The sequence below is a fragment of the Capsicum annuum genome, chromosome 3 (genome assembly GCF_002878395.1).
Source record: "Capsicum annuum cultivar UCD-10X-F1 chromosome 3, UCD10Xv1.1, whole genome shotgun sequence".
Taxonomy (NCBI): domain Eukaryota; kingdom Viridiplantae; phylum Streptophyta; class Magnoliopsida; order Solanales; family Solanaceae; genus Capsicum; species Capsicum annuum.
Window position 1 is genome coordinate 263,565,720 of NC_061113.1, and position 17,386 is coordinate 263,583,105.

The window sequence follows — 17,386 nt, forward strand, 5'->3', positions numbered from 1 at the left end:
TACCTCTGAGAATACCTGTAAGCGAATTCCAAAGCGAGGTTTGTCTTTCCAACACCAGGCAAGCCATTTATGCATACAACACTCGTACTCAAATTCATATCCTTACCACTTCTTGATTTTCTGTACTTAGGTCAGCGAATTTCTTAGGTACTCAAACCCATTTAGGGTTTTTCGTGTTAGTGAGAGAGTTGAGTGTGAGAGAGTAGAAGAATGAACAAACGCGTGAATTGAGACGCGTCCGTTGTCTCTGGTCGGGTCCGATAAATTAGGACCGGGTATGAAATTTAATTAGGGCCTGTTTTAATTAATTGGGGTTAAAATAAATTAAAAAAGGTCAAACGAATAAGACATGACATGTGTCCTGTCGTTAGTGATAAGGGTATATTTATACCTTTTCATTAACGGTAAGGACTTTGGACGGAAGATATATTTATACCGTTTATTAAAGTTTGGGGTATATATGTACCTTTTCAGTATATTCTATGTTATAGGCAATATTTATTTTTTATATATATTTACTATTTACCAACGCTAAATACACGTGCAAAGCACGTAGTATAGACTAATATTATTTAAAAATAAGAAGACACGTAAATCGGGACGAAGAGAGTATTAATGTCTTATTTAAAAATTATGTTAAAAGCATTATAAATCACATAATTAATAACTTACAAAATATTTGATTAACTCTCAAAATTATATCAGTGTAACTTAAATTGGAATAGAAGAAAAAATATTATAAATCACAATAATTGAAACTTTAAATTATTTTAATGATTAATTATCTAAATTATATCTGTGTCACATAAATTAAAACAAAAACATAGACATATATTGAGCCAATGTCTAGTGTTAACTATAGTAAAGTGTATTGAAAAATTAATGCATGCATTAATTTAATGTATATTACTAATAATGTGTATTACTAATACCTTATTTGGTATACTTTTGCACCCTATATATAACTAATATTTGCATTAGTTATACACTTTATTGTGTATTACTAATACCTCAAAAATTCATGCTATTAGTAATGCAATAGATCCGATACATGCATTAACATGATTAAAGACACTATTACCCCTTAAAAAAAAATTCACATATATAAGGATGATATTTTTGTAAAAAAACAAAATTCTTTTTAAGAAGTTATTGAATTCATGTTATTTTTAATACATCAAACCAAACAATGCATAAGAAAAATATAAACATAGCTAATGCAAGCATATCTAACACAAGCATTACAAATACAGTCATTTAGTATGCACTATATTTTACATTATGCTTATACAATAATATACCAAACCATCCTAAGTAGCAATCACCAGAATGGGTAGTGCTACACGAGAGAGTCGAGTCTACCAAGGTGGTGAATCTCGACAGGTATCAATTTGCACAGAACTATTCCAGAACTGTGTTTCGTCTTGAATAGCCCATAATTTGGTGCTTTCATCACAGTCGGAGCCATCCTCAAATCCAAAATCTCCATCATCATCATCATCGGTGTCATTCCCATCTCCAAGTTCAAACAATTTATCTAAACCATCAGAGTGTTCAAAGTAGTCGTCGTTGTCTTCAACTTCCTCATCATTGAAATACTCATTCACATCGCCTTTGGCAAAAGCGTTCCTTTTTTCTCTTCTAATTTGCTTCCCCTTCCAAATAAGCTTCATCAGCTGGTCTTTCACGACTAGCATTTCATCCTTCTCCAAAAGTTTGCCTCCATCACTATAGCCTTCTACCAGAAAGACGGTGTCTCTCTGTCCCTTCCTACTCACATAGAACAACTCAGGGTGCCTTATTAGCATAGCTCTTAATCTGTTTGGCAGGCCAAACTCCTTTCTAAAATGTGTCAAGTGATCAACCAAAGTCCTCTTCTCAACCATCATCCCCAAAACTTCTCTCACCACAGCACAAGCCCTCTTCTCGGCATTAGTTGACTCTTTATAGAAACCATTCACTTTTGTCTTATAAGGACACACATACGGTAGTTCTTTGAACTTTATAAGGTACTCCTCATGCCGTCTCTTCAAATTAAGCCCCCTTCGAAGTTTTAAATGCTTGAACTTTAATGGCCTATCTACAATCAATCCAAGTGAAACATGGTCAACTTCACGAGATGGTAAAGCATTAGCTAGAGTTAGATCACAAGAAACAAGATCAAGAGAACGACCGTAAGAAGTGTCCACAATACGAAACTTATCAGGGTACTCATTGCAAAGGCGAGATCGGAAATTAACAGGCAAACCAAGATCAGGGGCAATGTGAACTAGCTTGGAGAGCAATACCCTATGATGTGTCGTAAGCATTAGAAGCTTCTGTAACTTAGCAGCCAAGAAAACTGAAGCGGCAGATTTCAGTTCCAATTCTTTACGAAACAGGGCAGCAGCAGCCGGAGTGAGTCGAACACACAGCTGAGAAAGTGGTTTCGTAGCGTTGAACGGTGTCGGCGGTGTTGGTATAGTGAAGAGCTCAAAGATTGTTGGATAACGATGAATCATTGAAAGAATAGAGCAAGGTTTAGAAAGGGTCAAATAGCTGCGACATTTTGAGAGAACACTGATTGGCATGAAATGCTTTGGTTTAGAAAGTAGCAGAGTTTTAAGCTTCTGTACAAACCTAATATTGTTGTTCTTCACAACATGATTGTCCAACTTCCGATCTCGAACCAATTTGTGAGAGCAAGTAATAGAGGTAGTGGTTCGTTTATTGGTGAATTTAGTGAATGTTTTGTCTCTTCTGCTTTTACCAGGTAAGAAGTCTGAGTGGAGAGGGAAAATGTTGCACTTATTGCTTTGGAGTTGTTGGATTTTAACTGGTGGAGTGAGAAGCATCATTTGCATGGATGAGATGTTGCGGAAAATGATCAAACAGTTGGTGTGCACTCTCTAATCTTTCAACATAATTAAGATTTACATGCACAAGAGAGATTCCTAATTTGACCTTGCCCGACAGATAAGGAGAAGCTTGGAGTAGATGCGGATAGATTTTGGAACAAGTTTTTGCTTGTCTCCGAGGCCGACCCTTATAAAGGAGAGGGCATCGTTGTTTTTAGAAGAATGAAAACGTGCACTATCCTTTCCAGTGACCGTTTGGCGATGAGGAATATTTTTTCGGATGTCAAAACAGTTAAAAATTTAAAATATAATTACAATTTTTTTTTTTTTTTACTTTTTCTTCTCTCACAAAATTAAAAGAACAACAACTTCAATTTATTTATGATTAAACATAACTTCAATTTCAACTTTAAAAAATTATGATTTTCATGATCAAACGAACTTTAAAGTGAATTTTTGAGTTATGCACACCCCTTGACTTTAATTCTTATTCTAGCACATAATTCGAATCCTATTTTTTATTATTCTCAAACTATTCTTCAAATTAAGGGATAATCAAAGTAAATTCTATATTGAATTTGGAATTATTTGAAGTTGATTTGGTTTCATTGAATCATTTAGATTTGGCCAGAAATTATGTCGATCACCATGACTCGTTGTTAAAGCAAATCTTACTCAATATCAAATGTAATAATACTTCCAACAATGATTTGCTCCTATTGTTGCACGATTTTTTTGACGAGGTTAAAGTTTAAACAGTGACACCAAAAGTCTACTCTCGCAAATTCTTGATTTTCTAATTCACTCTAAGAATTGGCTATATTGCCAAATTCTCCACATTTAGCTCTATTGAGATTCAAGCATTGGGCCCTGTAGTTTTAAACCAGAAAGCCCACAATATCTATTCTAGCCAGCCCGTTTGATTGCCTATAAATATTCTGCATCCATATTGATCACCGCCCCTAATTTCAAATTCCGCGCCAGCTTCTCTCTTTCGGCAAATTGAAAAACACTTTCCCTCCCGCTCCCAACTTGCTCCTCTCCATTTTTCTTCTGCGTAAAACTCGTTGCGATCGAGTTGTAAGTCTCTCTCTCTCTACGACGGCATTCAATTTCGGAATCGACTTTTTCTTCTGAACAGACGTTGGTTAAATCAACTGCACACTACGATTTTGCCTGATCATCGATTTGCTGATTGCATTGTAGATCGCATTTGTTTTGTCTATTGAAGAAGATATTATGAATAGGAATTGGTAAATCGTTGAATTATTGTCTGATTAAGCTATTTTACAAGCATTGACGGCATACTTACTTATGTTGTGATGATGAGAAGTATGGTATATTGATAATATATAAGCGATTCACATATTGTCTAGAAGCTTGACCTAATAACAATCCACAATTATTTGCACCTCACAAGTTGTACGATCATCGATTTGGTGACTGTAGACCGCAATTTTGAATGTCTTCAATAGGAATTGGTAAATCGTTGTATTATTGTCTGATTAAGCTATTTCACAACCACTGATGCACAATTACTAATATTAATGATGATGAGAAGCATGATTTGTGGATTATATATAAGCGATTCACATATTATCTAGAAACTTCACCTAATAATAATCCACAATTATGTTACACGTCATAAGTTCTGCAACTATTGATTTGCTGATTGTATTGTAGACCTCATTTGTTTTGTCCATTGGAGAAGAATTATGGATAGAAATTGGTAAATCGTTGAATTAATTGTCTGATTAAGCTGTTTCATAAGCATCGGCATCATAATTATTTATATTAATGATGATGAGAAGCATGATATATGCACTATATATAAGCGATTCATTATATAGAAGCTTGACCAATTTGCTGCTTATTTTTCCATTTGTGTGATTCTAATTTAGCTTCATGAGTATTCTGCTGTTTAGGTGGTCAATACAGCAAGCTTTAACTAAAGCTTGTGATGATTTGCTTATCGTTTCTATATCACCATCATTTTTTGCCCGTTCCGAGTAGTACTTTCAACATTGATCTGTGCTTGTAGTGATTAGGAATTCTGCTAGTGTTTTCTATTTTAGTAACTTCTGTTTGTTTTTGAGACACGTAATATATTTGACATTCAATAGAACATTATATGTGCATTTCAGTTACTAAGATTATGAGGGAACTTCAGCCAAAGTTTGGGATGATTTGATCATCATTTCTATATCACCATCATTTGCTGCTTATCTGCCTAGTACTTTCAGCATTGATCCGTGCTTGTTCTGATTTGGAAGTTTCTAGTGTTTCATTTTTGTAAGTTTTGTTTGTTTTGGAGACACATTATACATATGATATTTGATAGAATAATTTCAGTTACTAAGATTATGAGGGAATTCTCCCTAATATGGCGTTACTCTGTTCTCATATCCATTTCTTGTTTTGGCTATCTCTTACGAGTGGAATTTGCCCAGTTTTTGCTAGTACAGATCACAATGGAACTAGAAGTTGTTGATGTCACAAAAAAGCGCCTGAAATATTCTGTATGTCCCCTATCTTTTAAAGCATTTTAACTTCATATTTTTCGTGATGGAAGTTAATATTGCCGTTAGGTGGAGGATAATGAAACCACAGTGACCGATAGTGATGTTGCTAAGGCTGTAGAAGAAGAAACTGCAGTTGCCACATTGGTGTCAGAGCAGGTGGAGCTGGAGATTGCTAATATTCTTGACAAGATCAACCGTTTCACTAATCTGGTATTGTTTAGATTCTTAATTCTTTATACCTCAGACAAATAACTATGTACTGACATAAGAAAGGGAGACGAGACAGTTGAGTCTAATCAAGCGAATGATGAACTTGATGTTGTTAATACCAGTGATAATACTTTAAGTTTTGCTCATAATCTTTGATAGATGCACGTGTGTATTGGTTGACACACTTCTTGTAATCATCTTGAGAAGGTCTCTGAACTGCTGGAATCAGGGAAGTCCATGCTGAAGGAAGTGAGTAATGAGTTTGAAGAACGAATGATTGTGTAAGTGTGTAAGAGGAAAATTAACTAATTAGGACAAGGTCGGGTAAAAATGCTGAAGTATACTTATTTGCAGAATACACAAGGAACAAATGGAAAAGTGGCAAGAAGAGATTAAGGAACTGCGCTTGCTTGACACTTCAAATGAGGAGGCTGATCGTCTTTTGCTGAATGCTAAATATATAGCTCAGAATATCCGGGAAGAATCCGGAGCTATTTGCCCTATGCTATAGCTTCTCTACAGTAAGCTGTTGTTCACGTTATCCTGGGTAATGGACTGCATTTCTTATGTTTTTTGTTATCTAGATTGGTATTTCTGCTCTCACTAAAAGAACAAAGACAGAGCCTTACATGATCCAAAAAAGAGTAGCAAAATAATAGCCTTTGTAGAATTGCTTTACATTTTGTTGCTAACTGGTGTAAAGCTGCTTAATTTTTCCCGACAAACTTCATACTACAAGTTTCCTGACTGAGAAGTCTTATAGATGGTGAACTTTTGGTGGACAAATCTGTTGAATTTCTTAACGTTCTTCATTTTGTTAATTCACTTTCCAATCTATAGTTCCATTTGCTATGCCTGCTGTGAGCCTGATTCAGTTGTTCATAGCAAGTTGGTAGTCTTCTTATTTTTTCATTCCATCTGTTACTTTAATCGCCTTATTTGATCTTATATAACCCAATGCACCAAGCTCTACCAGGGATATGTGAAAATCAATCATAATTCCATTAGCAGAGTGAGGTGGAAAGCAGAGTGAGGTTTCCTAGTTAGCTGCAGTATAAAGTACAAAATACCCTTGTCCATGATTTCATTTTCTTAAAACATGGCGAAACAAATGAACCTTTTGCCATGGAGGCCTAAAATTGTTAGAAATACACAGAAAAAAATGTTAGCAGTAATTAGAAACAGATTTTATTCTGCGCTTGCCGCGTGAATATAAAATTGTCAGTTCCAATTTTCATCATTTGCTTATGATGTTCGCAAAAAGTAGTCAAACATGGATAAGAATAACCTAACCATCCAGAGGACTAAACAAGGAAACAATTGAAATAGCAATTAGAGGAAAACTGCGCTAAACTCTTCTAAAGGTTTCATAACCATTTAATATTCTGTACTAGAGTCATATTCCATGCATAGAAACAAAACCTAAAGCCCTCTTAAATGGTAGAACAAAGAGAGATGATAGAACCTAAGTGATCTATCTATACTTCTAAGAGTCGCCGACAAAGATAGGTTGACCGGAGATTAATCCAAGACGTGATCTGGAGTGTTGCCTGGTCGTGATGACCTCCCTTGCTTGAACCGGCCAGTCAATTACGTTTCTCTCAGAATCTTCCTCCTTAATCTTCTTCACTTGGCTATGCATAACATGATGATGATGATTGTCCCCTTCTTGATTTTGTTCAAAGAACCCTTCTTCTTTCTTTGCCATGTTGCTGTTCTTCTCCATATGAACTCACCAAAATAGGCAGTCTTCAGTTTTTCTCTTGACAAAACCCACTGAAATGGTTGCCTATTGATATAGATTTGGTGAGTTTGGCACCCAAACACAACCCCGTCCTTTTTTCCTCTATTTTTACCTGTTGTGATTGGAAGTTTGGTCGTGATTCATGAGTCGTAAGAAGGGAGGGAAGTGAATCAGAAAATTGGTAGAAATTGGAAACTTATTTGGCAGATTGGATAGATACAAAGTTTTTGAGAATAGAGAATTGAGACACTTGTTTAGGACCATTACCCACATGCATGAATTTCTGACCAAAAAAATCAAGTAATTTCAACCCTACGCGTTAGGTATACCACACGTGAAATATTAAATCATTAATATCACAAGGAAGGTATGATTAGATCTCATACAACTTCACCTTCTAGATGCTCACTATGTATGTGTTTTTTAATGGTTTTTTTCCCCTTCGTTACTGCAGAGGAGGACTTCTATAACTCGTCTCCTTTCAGACAATAGAACACATTAACCTCTAGCTATAAGTCAAAAGATACATGCACTAAGTTATGCACAATTACAGGTAATTATTTTTGGAGTAACTTGATATTTTAAGATTTATTATACATCTCGTGCATAAAACTGAATCCTGCAATAAATTTATGGCAAGTGTTACACAAACAATATGAAATTAAAAGCCAACTTCGTTATAGGTTAATTGAGTTTGTAGTGCTTTACAAATTTATTTTTACTTTTATGTTCTTTTTACGCAAACATATAAAAATAACACACCAAACCAAAGAAAGTCAATTCTCATTTATTTGATGAAAGGCATCCTAGTCTTTTTGGATTGGATGGTGCTCTTATTTCTTCCCCTTTCACACCTGCAAGTTAGATGCATGTACGGTTTACTTCAGGTGTGAACGTGTGAAAGAACTTAAAAAGGTCAAAATAACCAAAAAAAGAAAAAAAAAAAGTGATCTACGTTTACATGATTTATACTTATGATAAGGTATACGTGTATTTTGGCTTGGTGACGTGGCTCTAGACAGATTGAGAAGTTTATGATGTAGGTTTTGCCCTTTTCAATTTTGCTCAGTGGTCGTTTAGTTGATGTGATAGAATAATAATTTTGAGATAAAATATAAATTATTTTATTACGTATTTGATTATGTGTTAATTAGTTTCGATATTATCTTATGACTTTATCTCATTATTTGTACTAAAGTAAATTTAATCGAATGTGTTTCGCATGTATAACGTTTGATTATTTAAAATTAAATAATTTTGTCTATCGTGGAGATTTTAATAAAGGGTAAAAAGTTCAAAATCACTTTTCAAATATCCTGTACACTTTACTATAATAATGTAAACTTAAATATATATTTTAGTATAAGTACATATATATATTTTACCATCAGAAGTTTCAAGTAGTTGATGGATTATCACATTTGTGTTTGTTATGCAATGTCTCTTTTCTGTTCTATCAGAGGCTAAGAGAGATACAATAATTTGAACTATATTTGTGGTATGATTTTTTTTTTTAATATTTAAATTAATTTTTTCTTATTCTAACGTTTTCATATTTATTTCTAGATTTTTAAATTTTTTAAAATCAAATTTAGTTGATTTAAAATTTTTAAACTAATGGAATAAGTATTAGTTGTTATTAATGTTGACAACTTTGAATAAGAAAGGTTTTACCATAAATATATTTAATTACTTTTCAACGTTTAAATATTTGAAAAAAATAGTGAAAAGACGATTTTATCTAAAACAAAAACTTTTAATAAAGAAGAAAAAATTCAAACAAAATTTATAAGATATTTTATATTTTTAATACAATATAAATTGTAGATAATGAGATTCATTATCTCATGTGAAAGTTGGAATAACTAATGTCAATGAATATTTGTATCCTAGTTTATTCCATCTTGAATGGCAAACGAGCCCAAGTCTCTAACATTAGCGTGTGAATGCAGACGATAGTTGATTTTTTTTCATTTTTCTTTAATTATTTGTTTAAGGGAAAATTAACTAAATAAATTTATTAGATTGTTTATTACAAGTTATAACAAAAATTTTCAGTTTTCAAGTTATACCAACTTTCATTTAAAAAAAAGTAGTTAAAAAAGATGTTTTTCACTTTTCAAAACATACAAAAAAGTAATTACTGAAAAAATAAATAAAGATTTAATACAACTAATATACGACATTTCGTCCTTAAATGTAGTTAACCTTAATTATTGATACCAATCCACTCTCAAATTCCTCTAATCGTTTTTCTTTTCTTCTATTTTAATGCTTTCATTAAGAATTTTTATCTTCGTACACTATCTTTTTTTTCTACACGATTTATTGTTCCAGTAAATTAAATACGTTATTTTCGCTTCTTCTATGCAATTGCTGAGAATTATTTTTTGAAAGAAAAGCAAAAATAAGTAATTTTTATGTTATAAACATATGAATTTTGATAACTTGCATTCAATCATGATACGTCATGGAGGGAGATGAGATTCGTCAAGTATGTTAAATTATTTATGAAAATTGATATTTTGTAATCAAACTTATTTAAGGAATTATATAATTTTTTTTATGTGTTTCTTCAATTCTTTATTGTTGCATTGTTGCATTGTTGAATTTTGTATAATAAGATGATGATTTGAAGTTGTATATGTTCATCAATTGTATAATGTGATTCCCCACGTCCCCCCCCTCCCCCCCCCCCCCCCACTTTTTAACGCATATGTTGTTCTGCTTCATCTTCTTCACTATCTTCTATTTATTTATTTTTTAAATATGATTTTTCAATCATAATATTTCAAAAGAATAGTGTTGTTCTAGGCGAAATTTTAGTGCACCACTATTTGAGTATTTAATACGAAATTTAATTTCTAGAGTTTGCAAATGTTAAAAACAATACATACAATATGAATTGTGATAATTTGAGTTAATTTTTTGAATATATATTATTTTATTATTGACTATGAAAAATACACTCAAAGAAAAAGTTAAAATTATTTTTTATATTTATTTTCGTGTATGTGATGTTTACATGTTAAATTTTTACAAAAATGTGGTTGAAAGTCACACACAAAAAAAAATTGTTGTTCAATCAATTTATAGGTGTATGATTATTGGTTGTCAAATATGTTCATTCTGTCATATTACATTCAGAAAACAATTAAGATATTTAAATTTATTGTTTCTGCAGGAGGACCAGAAGTATTTGATGTAGAAGAGATTATGTATGATGCAACTACAAAATATAAAGGGTTAGTAGATGTAATTGCTACTCAGTTGAAGTTAGACACAAATTCAACTCAAATTGTATTGTCATCGGATTCAAAAAGACCTCCTAGGAGGTTATGAGTTGAAAGATGGGAAGCACCAAACGAAGAGAAGTAAAAAACATCAAAGGTGACGTGTAATAGTTGTCATCGAGAGAGACAAAATAAGACAACATGCCACAAACATGCACCTCCTTAAGTTAGAATTTATATTTTCTATGGTTGTTCTAGTGTTAAATGTCCTTTTTAATGATTTATGTTCCTGAATATTATTTCTTTAAATATCAATTGAATATCATTTATAAATGAAAAGTTTATTCTAATTTTGTTCACAACTTATGGCTATTTATGTCGATGGAATTTTTCTTCTTTACGATAATATTTTTTTTTTAGGGAGAATACTCACAAAAATATCTGAAGTTTGACCGAATTACCAGTTGAGCATACTAAACTTTGTGGGGGTCTTATTACCCCCAGACTTTTTTTTTCGTATTTTAATGGCATATATCTGTCACTTAGCACATTGCGTGTTAGTCATTCGTATTAAGCGCATGAACAATGTTAAAAACGTTATAGAATTTTATTTTTTTTGCCAAACAGCCCCTTAATTTTATAATTATTTAAAGTTTTATATTTTTATTTATTTTTTCATTCTCTTTCTTCTTTCTTCTTTCTTCTTTCTTCTTTCTTCAACAATGGAGCCATTGTTGAATTGAAATTGAATTCTTGAAGATTCCATTACGAACTCGCTAATTGAATCTTCCGAATTCCATTAATGGAAATTGAATCTTTCGAGTTTCATTAACGGAAGATTGAATAGCTTCATACATGTACAGTCTATATTTTTGTCTTCATACATGAAATTAATTTTTTTGAATCTTTCGAGTTCCATTAATGGAAATTGAATCTTCCATTGAGTTTTCAATTAGCGCGTTCCATTCAATTAGGAAGTTTCATTGAATCTTTCATTAATGGAACTCGCTAATTGAATCTTCCGAGTTTCAATGGAAAATTAATGGAAGATTCCATTCAATAATTTGAAAAAACTTTCTTCATAAACTCAATGGAATTCAAAGTTTGAAACTTGAAATTGAATTTGAAAACTTTTGGAGTGATAAGAATGGACTTCAAATTTGAAATTGACTCAATGGAATCATTTGGAATCTTTAATATGGTTGTAATTGTAAAAAAAAAAAACTGAAAATTGATAAAGCGAAGAAGAAACAACGCGTGTACTGCACCTCCTAGCGTAAAAACTAGGGATAACGTTTCAGGGGGATTAATGCCACTTTTAAAAAGTCCATAGGGCAATTAATTCCACTTACAAAAATATAGGGTGGTAATAGGACCCCCGCAAAGTTCAATATGCTCCATTGAAAATTTGGTTAAAGTTCAAATATTTTCGCGAGTATTATCCCTTTTTTTTTTTTTTATAATCACAGTATTTTGAAATCAAATCGTGTAATTGTGTATGTGTTATGCACACAATGAGTGAGATATAGTGCACATATTAATTTGATAATGACCAATCATAATGAATTTAAGTAGTGAGAATTATCTCATATTTCACGTTTGAATCTCTTTGATGAGAATGATCGAGTAATGCTATCTATAATATGCAGTTTAACATAAAGTGTTTTTTGAACATTATATTATAATATGTAGCGTAGTTTTATTAGCAAATTAAAATAAAATATTAAATGATCAAATTAATGTATAAAAATTGATTATATGAGATATTATAAAGAAGGTATATTAATATCAATTCAATTGAATATAGTAAACAATATCTAATTGTGTGCAAAATGCATATATATGAATAAACTAAAGAGCATTGCAGTACTTTATGTAAAATGCATGATAAGCATATATACGTTAATTAAGCATTTACAAATGTGAAAACATACACAACAATGAACATCAATTTAATAAGATGTTCTCGATATAATATAACAATTGATATTAAACATCAATGATAGCGATCATGATATAAATCAAAAAGTATTCACAAAATATTCTAATCGTGATACGAGCTTTAACGAAAAACATATTTTATAAAATTTAACAAAATATTTTCTAAACAAAAATAGTTTGAACCTATTATATTCAAAGAAGTCACATCTGAACAAAAAATTTATGACTGGACATAAACATCTACTGCATCCTTGATTTGTGACGTGTAGGGTTATGAATTTGAAATTTCGGAACAACTTTCCTAGATCTTTTGAGACCACCATGCTTGCTAGTAACATTTTTAGTTACCTCACTTTCACTATTGTTTCATCATTCTGCTTTCTTCTTGCATAATCCAATAATAGCATACCATATCTGATCCGATGGTCGGAAGCACTAAATATTCTACTAGAAATATCAAATACATCATGACTAATAATTCTATGTTGAGTCAGTTTATATCCCAAATCAATAGTACATGAAGTGAAATCCAAATTCATATGCAAATGGTATAAGTTTAATGGAAGAGAAAAAATAATTTATTAAAAAGAGAGTATATTAATGGTGGAGAAAAAATCTTTTATCAATAAGGTAACTTAGAAAAATCATGTAACCATTGAAATGGTAAAAGAAAATGACAAGTAAAAACTGCCTAAAAGAAAACAACTCTATCAAATTTTACTCCAACAATAATACTTACCATAATTATCCAAAAGATTTAATGAGGAGAGATAGATACTAAATACTAAAAATAAGAAGATAATTTGAAAATTAATTATGAAAAATGATTTTTCATTATTTTAAAATATTATTTTATAAAAAAAATTGTGAAAAGTGTAGAAGCAAGTTAATTATTAAAATTAATAAAAAGTAAAAAATCAAGTCTTAACTTTAAAAAATATATTTACCATATATGACTCCTTAAATTGTGAATAAATTTTAATACTTAATTATTAAAATAAAAATAAAAATCATTGATACCAATAATATAACTTGCCATAATTATCCAAATATTTAATTAAGAGTAATAAATGGTAAATGCTAAAAATAAGGAAATAATATAAATAATAAATATTAAAAAAATATTTTTTGAATATTTAATTAAAATAAATTTTTTCTAAAAAGTTGCTATAACTTATAATTATTTATTTAGTCTAATAATTATTGAAAAATTTTGTTATAAATTGTAATTAACAATCTAATATATCTATTTGGGATAATTTTCACTTGTTTGAGTAGACGAAAATAGAAGCCCAAAATCCTTAAGCATGTGTACCAAAACAGAGGCCCAAAATCCTTAGACGGCGCAGCTTTTCTAGGCTAATTCACCAAAAGACAAAAATAGGATCAATTGTAAATTTGTAATTATTAGTTGAGTTGGGCTCTTACTAATCGTTTGTTCTAGAAAACAAAAAACAAAAAAAAAAAAAAACACCATCATTGGGGGCAAGTCATTTTAACAATGGGCTATTTGTTGACTTAGGTCCTCTAAAATAATGTGGGCTGAAGAAAATGGCAAGGTCAACATCCAGTTGATTGAGTGCATTTTCCTATCTCTTAGTTCCATATTCGAGAATATAGAGTTATCAACATTTTCCAGAAAGTGTAACATACACGAGGAAGAAAAACAAAAGCAATCGGATAATCTTATTTTGTATTTTTATCAAAGATCGTTTTCAAATATGAAGACAATTTTATCAGTTACCGAGGCACTCAAAAGTCAAAAGAAGTTGGAGGAGCACTTTTTTGAGAAGAAAAGTTGGATGGGAAATTAAAAGCAGCGGTGGTTAACATCACCAATAATTCCATGTGATAGCATTTATTATTGATCTTACTTAACGAATCTAATGTTGAGAATTGATTCGCGGTGGATTGATACCACACAAATGGGAGAAAAAAAGACACATCATGTGCCAACTGATGAAATATCCTAAAAAACAAAACTTTACCTCTTCAATGCTCTCAGAGTCTATGGATGTGTTCTCCACGTCCCATTGATTAAAAAATATCAAGAAAAAAATTTCTCCATCAGAATATAGAATTTTCTAGTGACATATTATATTGATCGTTTCTTTCTTATCATCAATTTGTAAGAATATACTGGATATGTGATTATTGTTATTGTCTCCTTCTCACCATACTCCGATCCTACTCCATCTTCATCTTTCATAGTGTTTGCTTTAAATTATACACACGTGTTTTTGGGGAATTTTTTTTTTTTTTACATGCTCCCTCCATTTTCTTAGTCTGTTTCAAAATGTAAGTTTTTCTTTTCTTTTTTGCCAACTCTTATTTTAACTTTTCACATGTTATGTCTAAAACCACAATATAACAAATATATTTTGTATATTTTACATATCTTTGTTTAAGATTACGTGATTCAACAGTCTTCTTTACTTTCTTAAATTGTGTCAAAGTAAAACTAGACAAATAAATTAAAAGGAAGGGAGGCAAAAAAATCCACATATTTTTGAAAATATTCTTCAAAAAAAAAAATATGACTAAGTTATTTGATAAGGATTAGTATAGATGCATGACAAGTTGCTTGTGATGACTTAAATAGGAGGTCTATAATAAATACTACCTTTTAACATTTGTTATACACGGGGTCCTGTCCTTTCAATTCAGCGTCATGTTCTTGTTTGTTATTTGTTATACATGGGATCCCCGATGTGGGACTCCAACAACCCGTATCAAAAATAATGAATTGGATGAGCCTGACTCTGATATTATGATAAAAAAATGAATTTTGAGCCTAACTCAACCTCAAAAGTTAGCTCATGAGGGGAGGATTGCCCAAGATCATATAAGGAGATTAGAGACCCTTTAATCCACCGATGTGGGACTCCAACAATTATGATAGGAGCGGAGCTATCGTATTACCTACGTTGAGAATTATAGATTTGATAGTAAGTTCAATAGATTTGATACTAAGTTCAAAATTAATAAACTTCAAATTTTAATTTCGTCTTAGGTCATGCCGTCAAAAGTATTTTCTATGTCCCAACTTGCTATACGTTATTTGCGTGTTTTTTAGTCATCGTCTTCCTTACGTTTTGCATGCAATAGGATCAATTCTCCTTCTTTGAATGTGCCAAACGAGCACTTTTTTTCTTTCTCTTTCACTTTCTTCACTGTCTACGTACACAAACTTATTAAGAGGGTAAATTTGTGACTTGAACACCATCAAAAAGGTGATATTTGATCATATATGTTATGGTATTGCACACTACTTGAGAGTTTCTACTATTCCGTATATGTATTTGTTGTTGGTGGGAGTGACAGGTATCTTGTGAAATTGCTCGAAATATGCGCAAATTGATCCGGACACCATTAATTATAAAAAAAAAGGGTTGTTACCGTTAACTAGCTACGAATTGCTAGTATATATTATTTTGGAGTCAAACGTGCAAAAGCAAACATAAAAGACAAAAATGAAATCAGTATAAAGCCACACGATGTGAAAATTCTTCCGCAACCAATGGTGTGTTGGTTGAAATAAAGACCATTAGAGACCTTGGTTTGAATTCCATCGAAGGGCAAGGAGCAGGTGATTTCATTTCATACGTCTAAGTCGAGAGATAAACACAATTATTCAATATATGATGTATCGTAGGGCAACTCCCACACTATAAAATAGTTGAGAACTTAAAGTACACACAAATTGGCTAAGATTACTTTTTATTTTTTATTTTAATTCATAAAAAAGAGAAATTCCTTCCCGATAATATATTTGCAACATAATCTCTCTATTTAACTACTCAAGTCAACAAAATCAAATTCGATAGTTAAAGAAAACTTGCTCTATTCTTTATTCGTTGATTATTCTTGTGTGTTTGTTGACTATAGAAATTCTCCCAAAGTTTGTTCGTCGTTTGTATCAAATAAAATGACAAAGATTTTTCAGCTTTCATCTCTTATATCAAGAGCATTGGACCTCCGTTACAAAGCCATCTCTGACCCAACACTTATCATTACAAGAAGCCCAAGATAATTCATCCTTTTACATCATAATATTAGAGTTGTCCATTACACCCTTGATAAGTGTATAGAATTACTTTGATTCCTTGTTGTTAGCACTCAACCAATAGCGTGTAGGACACCTGTATAGTTAGTTATAGAATTAAAAGCTTCTATCCTATTCCTTTTGGATGTATATATGGAACATTGTAAAGGAGGAAAAATACAATCAGAAAGTTTTCATCTTGTGCGTTTTTTCCTTTTCCTGCATGGTATCAGAGAGGTAATTTTTTTTGATTTTGCTCTTCATCTTGTTTCCAAGATATTGTTTCACACCATGACAGATACTCAGGAAAGTTTGGTTGCACCACCAACCGCATCATCTCATCAGGATTTCTCTAACCCCTTTTACCTTCATCCATCTGATTCTCCGGGTATACAATTAGTAAATTCTGTTTTTGATGGAAAGGGGTATGCTGGGTGGAGTCGTGCCATAGTTATAGCACTCTCAGCCAAGAATAAACATGGTATCATTGATGGTTCACTAGCTGAACCAGTTTCATCTTCACCACAACACCAAGCATGGAGCAGGTGCAATGATATGGTAATCTCTTGGATCTTGAACTCTCTTTCAAAGGATATTGCAGATTCTGTGCTACAACTTTATCAACTTCAAAAGAAACTCAGTGATACAATCCAAGGAACAAACGATATTGCTACTTATTATACAAAGGTAAAGAAGATATGGGATGAATTAGATGCACTTAATACCCTTGATTGTTGTTCTTGCAGCTGCACATATGGAGGAAAGCTTAAAACCCTAAAATCTCATCAAGATAGAAGATTAATCCAATTTTTAATGGATCTCAATGAGACCTATTCAGGGGTCAAGAGCAGCAT

General features: G+C 31.7%; 2 protein-coding genes across 4 annotated transcripts; one reads left to right on the forward strand and one right to left on the reverse strand.

Moving 5' to 3' along the window:
* Positions 1 to 1,208: 1,208 nt before the first annotated feature.
* On the reverse strand, positions 1,209 to 3,620 carry LOC107862139 (protein WHAT'S THIS FACTOR 1, chloroplastic). 2 transcript variants are annotated; one of them, XM_016707609.2, is made up of 2 exons: positions 2,174 to 3,227; positions 1,209 to 2,080 (listed from the first exon to the last, which is right to left on the reverse strand). In XM_016707609.2, the coding sequence occupies exons 1-2, from the start codon at positions 2,841 to 2,843 to the stop codon at positions 1,359 to 1,361; spliced, it is 1,392 nt and encodes a 463-aa protein (XP_016563095.2). In that variant the 5' UTR covers positions 2,844 to 3,227; the 3' UTR covers positions 1,209 to 1,358. The 2 variants fall into 2 exon arrangements, with proteins under 2 accessions (XP_016563095.2, XP_047265934.1); XM_047409978.1 differs by having other exon boundaries at positions 1,209 to 3,620.
* A 111-nt stretch (positions 3,621 to 3,731) lies between these two features.
* On the forward strand, positions 3,732 to 6,355 carry LOC107862138. Of its 2 annotated transcripts, none has more exons than XM_016707606.2 (5): positions 3,732 to 3,917; positions 5,288 to 5,356; positions 5,426 to 5,569; positions 5,777 to 5,850; positions 5,924 to 6,355. In XM_016707606.2, the coding sequence occupies exons 2-5, from the start codon at positions 5,309 to 5,311 to the stop codon at positions 6,078 to 6,080; spliced, it is 423 nt and encodes a 140-aa protein (XP_016563092.1). In that variant the 5' UTR covers positions 3,732 to 3,917; positions 5,288 to 5,308; the 3' UTR covers positions 6,081 to 6,355. The 2 variants fall into 2 exon arrangements, with proteins under 2 accessions (XP_016563092.1, XP_047265935.1); XM_047409979.1 differs by having other exon boundaries at positions 5,471 to 5,569.
* Positions 6,356 to 17,386: the final 11,031 nt, after the last annotated feature.

Bases quoted from the DNA above. Each gene is read 5' to 3' on its own strand.
- LOC107862139 (XM_047409978.1), bottom strand. From the start codon at position 2,843: ATGCAAATGATGCTTCTCACTCCACCAGTTAAAATCCAACAACTCCAA.
- LOC107862138 (XM_016707606.2), top strand. From the start codon at position 5,309: ATGGAACTAGAAGTTGTTGATGTCACAAAAAAGCGCCTGAAATATTCT. The intron at 5,357-5,425 runs GTATGTCCCCTA...TATTGCCGTTAG, and splicing joins AAAAGCGCCTGAAATATTCT to GTGGAGGATAATGAAACCAC. The intron at 5,570-5,776 runs GTATTGTTTAGA...CATCTTGAGAAG, and splicing joins TCAACCGTTTCACTAATCTG to GTCTCTGAACTGCTGGAATC.